The sequence below is a fragment of the Melanotaenia boesemani genome, chromosome 22 (genome assembly GCF_017639745.1).
Source record: "Melanotaenia boesemani isolate fMelBoe1 chromosome 22, fMelBoe1.pri, whole genome shotgun sequence".
In the NCBI taxonomy this organism is placed as follows: Eukaryota; Metazoa; Chordata; class Actinopteri; order Atheriniformes; family Melanotaeniidae; genus Melanotaenia; species Melanotaenia boesemani.
Window position 1 is genome coordinate 13363369 of NC_055703.1, and position 8496 is coordinate 13371864.

The 8496-nt window shown below is 39.3% G+C and overlaps 1 protein-coding gene across 1 annotated transcript; it reads left to right on the plus strand.

Moving 5' to 3' along the window:
- aldh8a1 (aldehyde dehydrogenase 8 family, member A1) lies at positions 1-4168 on the plus strand. Its single transcript, XM_041976270.1, has 7 exons — positions 1-248; positions 778-925; positions 1359-1514; positions 1601-1750; positions 1916-2172; positions 3222-3383; positions 3468-4168. Exons 1-7 carry the CDS (start codon positions 102-104, stop codon positions 3918-3920), a joined length of 1473 nt encoding a protein of 490 aa, XP_041832204.1. The 5' UTR covers positions 1-101; the 3' UTR covers positions 3921-4168.
- The last annotated feature ends 4328 nt before the right edge of the window (positions 4169-8496 follow it).

Sequence of the window (8496 nt, forward strand, 5' to 3'; positions counted from 1 at the left end):
AACTTGGCCAGTGGGATACCTGCAGTTTGAGGCATTGCCTGCAGCAGCCTGCTGTGACTCAGTTTGTGCTAATAGCTTGGAAGCTTTGTTTAACTGCAGTCATGGCAAAAAGCTTGGATCCAAACTCTTTTCTGGTTCTGGAGAACTACATTGGAGGAAAGTTTGTCTCTTGCCAGAGTCACATCGACTCCTACGATCCATCCACTGGGGAAGTCTACTGCAAAGTACCAGACAGCGGCAAGAAGGAGGTGGGGAAGTTAGTTCTTTGTTGGGTTTATAATGTGCTGAGTTTTATTTCATCATAAGCCTTGTTATTGCATTTAAAATATTGCCTCTTGGTTCAGGACATGGTCTGGGTCACTGATTTTGATGACAGTGCATATTTTAATTGAAAATAAGTGCAAGTTAATGCAGAAAATACCCATGAAGCATTTCAGAACTACCTTTGATCTTTGTAGAGTCAACAGTCAAGTAATCATTAAACACTCAAGTCAATAATCTTTCTTCTCCAAGCATTGATGAAGTTAAAGTGCATTACAGACAGCAGTAAAAGCTCTGTGTGGAAAGCACAGATATTTTTGTTATTTAGATTTTACTCCAGTTATTTCATTTGCAAAAGTTCAAGAAGTCACAACAGGGCCAGGTCCAGCTAGTTAGACCCTCATTAACTACACTGAAGATTTGCTTGAAAAGCAAAAGTTTGATAATATTTTGGGTCATATTTGTGCAGAAAGCATCACTGAAAACCACCCAGAAAACAATGTCTGATGCCTGCAGGTGGATGCAGCTGTGACAGCAGCGAAAGAGGCTTTTCCCAACTGGTCAGCCCGCAGCCCACAGGAGCGAGCAGAAATCCTCAACAAGCTGGCTGATCTGATTGAAGCCAACCTGGAAGAGTTTGTCCAAGCTGAATCCAGAGACCAAGGTGTCTTAATAATGTTTTGTTGCTTGTATTAATCCACCAGACAGTCAAATAATCTGTCAGGTACTCAATAGTACAAGGTAAGTGGGTTACAACTGATTGTTAGTGTAAGCTTGTCTGTTCTGACTTGCATGCCACAGTTTATTTTAAACAGACTGAGCAGTTTACAGTATATTGTTATTTGTAGGGCCAGCAGTTTGGACAGAAGTAGAAGGTCTGGGAATCCTCAATTTCTCACCCAACAGCTTGTGCCCACATAAAGAATCGGAGCCCTTGACCCAACCTCACTTACTCCTTGCCCTTTCTCCTTGTCACATTTTTTTCTGTCATCACTCCCAATAAAAACAAAACACAAAGAATAAAACGGGAATAGAAGGTCTGTTCTGGGCTGCTGCCTGAAGAAAGTAGGTAGCACTGTTAATCTCTTTGCTTTCAGGTAAGACTGTGACATTCGCTCGGAATGTGGACATTCCTCGATCTGCCTACAACTTCCGCTTTTTTGCATCTTCTGTGTTGCACCATACCACCGACTGCAGCCAGATGGACCACATGGGCTGCCTGAATTACACTGTCCGCTGTCCAGTGGGAGTGGGTGAGAGCTTGTCTGTTTGCATTAACACCTGTACATGTTTATATTTATTTCTACAAGTGTTTTTAAATTGTAATTGGTGGATGCAGCTGGTTTGATCAGTCCCTGGAACCTACCCCTGTACCTGCTGACATGGAAGATTGCACCTGCAATCGCTTCAGGCAACACGGTGGTGGCTAAACCCAGTGAGATGACTTCTGTGACTGCATGGATGATGTGCAAGTTGATGCAGCAAGCTGGTAGGACTACAGTACCCAAAATGCCGAAGCAAATTCAGAATTTAAAGGGATATTTTTAAACCATCATCAGGATATTGAGTTGTTATGCAAAGACACACTCTCATACAAATATAGATGAGTGATGAAAGATGAGTACAAGATAATGTGATGCTTTTTCCTCTCCAGGTGTTCCCCCAGGTGTAGTGAACATTGTGTTTGGTACTGGTCCAAAAGCAGGCGATGCCCTTGTCGGCCATCCTGACGTCCCTTTGGTCTCCTTCACCGGCTCCACAGCAACTGCCCGGCACATCACAGAGCGGAGCGCCCCCTACTGTAAGAAGCTCTCACTGGAGCTGGGGGGTAAAAACCCAGCCATTATATTTGCTGATGCAGACATACATCAATGCATAGAAACCACCATTCGCTCCAGCTTTTCCAATCAGGTAAGAGAAAGCTCAAATACTTTTTTTTTTTTTTAGATTTTCAATGTGTCTTTTACATCTGACATAAGTGGCAGCAGAACATCCCATCTTTAATGTGTACTAAATGTTGAATGCAAATTCAGTGGAAAAACTGGAATTATGAAGCAGTGATGTGCATTTTATTTATTTATTTTTTTACAAATTCTTTCATTCATTAACCTCATTTTTCAAATTTTAAAACTTCATCAGTCACATAGTCTTCCTCAGCAGATACCAGCTCAGTCAAAGTTAAACTAGAAGAGGGCATTTGCCCTACTGGTTAAAATTCAGCATTTATACATACAATATAACCAAAGTTTTTGATGTTGTACATGTCTAATTTCCAACTAGTCAAATGTTGTACAAAGATTATCTTAGTTCTCTGTGCAAATGAATAAGGGGCTTAACAGGTAATCATTACTTTTAAAAACGTCTTGTACTTGTACTTGAAACTTTCTGTGCTTTAGAACTGTAATCATTTCTACATAAATTTTAAGTAAAACATTGAGAAAAATGATCACAGTACTCCCACTTAACATTATCATTCTGTTAGTGGGAGGCAAAAGTATAGTAACCTCTGCTTTGACTATTAGACGTCGGTTATGTCAAGTTGTCCGGGCCCTGATGCAGCAAAACATTCACAAATCATGATTTTTCTACCTCAATGTTTCACAGATGTGATAAGGTTTCTATGTTGTGTAACACTTCTCCACTTTAACATTAATTGAGTGATTCATAGATCCCTGTTAATAATAAAATAAGTTCTCTTTAGTCATTTTATGGATTTCTTAAATAAATTCAGAATGCCTTTCAAACTTTTAAGCATTGCTTCATCATTTTTGTCTTTGGCTGAGATTAAAATTAAGGCTGTTATCTACAGTATATGAAGGCTGTCAGTAGGTCGTGATGAGCATGTAGTGACATGAGTTTTCCACATGGTGGCGATCATGGCCCATATTTTCCCATGGTGTAAGTTGATGGAAACAACTTTCTAAACTATCACTCTGTTCTCTTTTTCTTTCTTGTTACAGGGAGAAATCTGCTTGTGTACCAGTAGGATTTACGTAGAGAGGAGTATTTACTCTGAGTTCCTGGAAAAGTTTGTGGCTGCAGCTAGGAAGTGGAAGACTGGTGCTCCCTCTGATCCCAGCAACAACAATGGAGCACTCATCAGTAAAGAGCATCTGGAGAAGGTGGTTGTATAAAGTGTCAAAAGCAGTTGTTACTATCTTTTTTTCTTTTCATATTTTTTAACATCTTTTTGTCTGAATTGCAAGGTTCGCAGCTTTGTAGCACTTGCCAAATCAGAAGGTGGCATAATCCACTGTGGAGAGGGAGTTGACCAGCTGGACCTCCCTGAGCGCAACAAGTCTGGCTACTTCATGCCAGCCACAGTCATCTCAGGCATATCTGACAGCTCACGGGTCATGCAAGAGGAAATCTTCGGTCCAGTCACCTGTGTCAGCCCCTTTGACACAGAGGATGAAGCTGTTTCCAAGGGCAACGGTGTGCGTTATGGTCTGGCGGCCTCCGTGTGGTCCAGAGATGTGGGGAGGGTTCACCGAGTGGCCAAACGGTTACAAGCTGGAGTGGTTTGGACCAACTGCTGGTTGGTGAGGGATTTGAATCTGCCATTTGGAGGAATGAAAAACTCTGGTGTGGGGAGGGAGGGAGGAAAGGATTCCTATCACTTCTTTACAGAGGTGAAGAGCATAACCATCAAACACTAACCGTGTAAAGATATAGTGCTGGCAAGGTTATTATCCTTTAGAAGGAATGTACGCAGATGTGGGAGGATGTTTGTTCTCTAAATTAAAATGATTCAGCCGGTCAGCCACTTTTGTGTATTACAACATCAAATTTCTCCTTACATCCTCCCCTATTGTGATAGTTGTATTAGTAAAAAATACACAAGTCATACTGTAACTTCACAAATATGTCAATTAACAGGGAAATAATAAAGAGGCGTTATAAGAAATGCCATCTGACCTTTTTGATTAATTTCTTTAATAACTTCCAGTTTAACAAAATAAAAAAAGCTAAAACAGTTGGCTATTTATGGAGGGGCACTTTAATCCAACATCCTTTAAAGATTTACACAGGAAATATGTTTATGATTGACAAAAGTTTCCATCCTGCTACTTTGAATACAGACCGGACAGTATCTTTTATATCTTGTTTTTATGGGATGCAATGCAGACATCAGTACTTTGGGTTATTTGGAAATGTGTAATCAGGCTATCATTCATAACATTTCCAGCTGAGTTTGTCACAATAGTTCATTGAAATATTTTTTTTTTCTGTTAAACAGCTATCGGATTGACACAAGACACATCATAAAATTATTATATGATGTGTTTTTTGTTTCTAAGTCTGCATTGTGTCACTGTCAAAATGCAGCTGTTCTTGATAACCTCTGACACACAGTCAGTAAAAAACAGACAACAGACTCTGGGTCGGATTCAAGACAAGAATTAGATGGTAAATCAATATTAATTTTAAAATATGAATGTTAAGGTTTTTTAGAAATCCCTATGTGCTGAAATTTTAGGTCTTTAGCAGTCAATGTTCCCCTTCTTCACATATGATGACACACATGGTCAAAGTCTGCTGTGTTTTGTGCGTCATGCAACCTTTACAATATGTACTTTGATGTTTTGCATTAACTTGCTTTTATGTCTGACTTGCTGACGTAAAAGGGTGACAAAATGCTGAACTGCCTCATGTGGTGGTTGGACAACATAATGAAAGGGATAAGCTGGTTGACAGACAGGATCTCCCACATGTGCTGCTTGTCACAAGGAAAGCCTACAGCAGTTTGTAAAGATGACACACTGAGGAGGATCTTGTTAATAATCCATTAGAGTAAAGGGCATATGAAATATTAATTTTTAATGCCAAATTCTGTATTTCACACATTGTCTTGTGTTATTATTATTAAGTCTCATACATTAATATCTGGAGCTACATTTGTGAATATATCATAGTTTAAGTATTAGTTAAGATATATTGCCTGTCAAAAAACCAAAACAAACAAACTAAAAATAGACTCATGTTTTATCTGGCAACAAGTTATTTAACCAAAGTTGAACTACTGGTCAGCATCAACCAAACAAAACATGAAAAAAAAAAAAAAAAAAAAAAAAATTATTAGGCTGCAGAAGCAACTTAGTCTGGGTTAAGAATTTTAGTAATAATTTCCAAAGCAGTATTAATCCTCTAAGGTCTTAAAGTGTTAACCTGATTGAGAATCTTTGGGGGAATCTTTGGGAGTTCACACAGTGATTTAACTCCCATCATCAATACAAGGTCATGATAAGACATGAATGCAACTCTGGATGGAGAGAAATGTGACATTGCAAAGCGTACTGGATTGATACCATCATCAAACCTAAAGATGGCCCACAAAAATATCAGAAAGTGACCTTTTTTTTTTTTTTTTGCCAGTAAAGCTTTACTTTTTGGATCTTGCCTTCCCTGGAGCTATGTCAGCCTAATAACTGGACTGATTTATGAAACCTCAAATTTCACTGTACAAATTAAAAACACACAGGCAATCTACACATGTGGACAAAACTGTTGGTATCCTTCGGTTAATGAAAGAAAAACTCAATGGTCACAGAAATAACTTGAATCTGACAAAAGTAATAATAAAAATTCTATGAAATTTAACCAATGAAAGTCAGACATTACTTTTCAGCCATGCTTTAACAGATTAAAAAAAAAAAAAACTCATGAAACTCATGAAATGATCGTACCCTTAATATTTTGTTGCACAACCTTTTGAGGCAATCACTGCAATCAAAGGATTCCTGTAACTGTCAATGAGACTTCTGCACCTCTCAGCAGGTATTTTGGTCCACTCCTCATAAGCAAACTGCTCCAGTTGTCTCAGGTTTGAAGGGAGCCTTTTCCAGATGGCATGTTTCAGCTCCTCCCAAAGATGCTCAATACGATTTAGGTCAGGGCTCATAGAAAGCCACTTTAGAATAGTCCACTGTTTTCCTCTTAGCCATTCTTGGGTGTTTTTAGTTGTGTTTTGGGTCATTGTCCTGTTGCAAGACCCATGACCTGCGACTGAGACCAAGCTTTCGGACACTGGTCAGCACATTTCTCTCTAGAATCCCTTGATGGTCTTGAGATTTCATTGTACCTGCACAGATTCAATACACCCTGTGCCAGATGCAGCAAAGCAGCCCCAGAACATAACAGAGCCTCCTCCATGTTTCACAGTAGGGACGGTGTTCTTTTCTTCATATGCTTCATTTTTCCATCTGTAAACATAGAGCTGATGTGTCTTGGCAAAAAGTTTGATTTTTGTCTCATCTGTCCATAGGACATTCTCCCAGAAGCTTTGTGGCTTGTCAACATGTAGTTTGGCAAATTCCAATCTGTTTTTTTATGACTGGTTTTCAACAATGGTGTCCTCCTTGGTCGTCTCCCATTAAGCCCACTTCAGCTCAAACAATGACGGATGGTGCGATCTGACACTGATGTTCCTTCAGCTTGAAGTTCACCTTTAATCTCTTTAGAAGTTTTTCTGGGCTCTTTTGTTACCATTCGTATTATCCGTCTCTTTGATTTGTCACCAATTTTCCTCCTGCGGCCACGTCCAGGGAGGTTGGCTACAGTCCCATGGATCTTAAATTTCTGAATAATGTGTACGACTGCAGTCACAGGAACATCAAGCTGCTTGGAGATGGTCTTATAGCCTTTACCTTTAACATAATTGTCTATAATTTTCTTTCGAATTTCCTGAGACAACTCTTTCCTTTGCTTCCTCTGGTCCACCAAACAGCACAGTAACTACCTGTAGCCCTATATATAGACATGTCCACGTCTTTTCTACGGTTACCATCTTTTTGTCCAGGCCTGTTTCATGAGTTTATTTTTTTAAAATAATTCTGTTGAAGCATGGTTGAAAAGCAATGTCTGACTTTCAGATATCTGCAGATATCCATGCAAACACTTCATTTCACAGGAGTGTTCTTTGAATACAGACATATTCTGAAGCTAATAAAAATAAAAAATAACACCCACTCCCTGTCCCTCTTGAAAAAATAATGGTTTCACATCAGCCTCACAAGGGGGTTGAATCTCAGTCTCAGTCTAAAAGATGATAAAAGCTTCAACGACACAACAGCATCTGATGCCCTTGACAAGGAGGTAGGGTTGAAAGTCATCAACCTGTGAAACCCATTGAATGGAGGATCTCTTTGGACTTCTATAAAATAATTCAAACCAAAATTGCCAAACCTAAAATGAAGGGCATCATGAATGCATGAACCTTTCTGAACTGCCATCACATTTTTTGCTACCTAATAAAAATCTGTCATCTTTGCAACATGTGACCAAATATTAATGTAGCATAAGATTTGTCTGATTAAGTGGCTTCATCATGCATACAGACGAGGACATGTGCATGTAGCACCGTGCCCCATTTGGGCCATGGTGCCAAGATCAGGAAAAGAGGGCATTTAGAGGGAAGTGCCCCATCCGTTCAGCAAGTGCACAAAATCACGTCCTCTGGTTTGCTGTATGTGACATTTACCACAGAGCCAGTTTGTGTCCCACCCTCTGTGTTTTGGCTAGTGAATGGGTATTGTACTGTATCACACCACATGACTGCACACACACGCGCACTGATATGCCTTCCTAGAACATAGCGTGTTATGAAATTGATACCGCCCAAAAGTCAGGTCAGATTGTGTTAAAGTGCATGTTTTGTTGCACACACCCACCTTAGAAACAGCATGGGGGCTCAGTAAGTCAGCATTTATTTCATTTCCCCCCCCATTTCCGTAAGTTTTCCTAATTTATCTTAAATCTCCCATCTTGTGAATGTTTCATTGAAAAGGAAACGCCTCAGTATGAGAAGTCTAACCCCACTGTACGTGACTTTGCAGACACTGGCCACAACTTCAGTCAATCCAAGCCTTTAACTTTATTCTTACTTATAAACACTTTTAGGAATGAAAAGATAATTTATTTCCATTTTATATCAACAAGTAAACCAGAATATTTAGTCCAGTGGACCATATAAATAGTCTGTTTTCATGCAGGGAAGAAACAGACCTCCTGCAGGGGGTTTTCTTAATAACTTTCAAAAACTGCAGACAAGCCTTCTGATTGCTTAATTTAGATGGAATTCAGAGCAATAAGTCTGACATGTTTAATTATAAATGTACACAAAATCACAATATTTCCTTTTGCCCAAGTTTTTGCAGACTGACAATTGCTATTTAAACAAACAGCCCCATCTGGTATTATATTTCAGATACCAGTTTGACTTGCAGTCTATAATTT

Bases quoted from the DNA above. Each gene is read 5' to 3' on its own strand.
- aldh8a1 (XM_041976270.1), top strand. From the start codon at position 102: ATGGCAAAAAGCTTGGATCCAAACTCTTTTCTGGTTCTGGAGAACTAC. The intron at 249-777 runs GTGGGGAAGTTA...TGATGCCTGCAG, and splicing joins CAGACAGCGGCAAGAAGGAG to GTGGATGCAGCTGTGACAGC. The intron at 1,751-1,915 runs GTAGGACTACAG...TTTCCTCTCCAG, and splicing joins CAAGTTGATGCAGCAAGCTG to GTGTTCCCCCAGGTGTAGTG.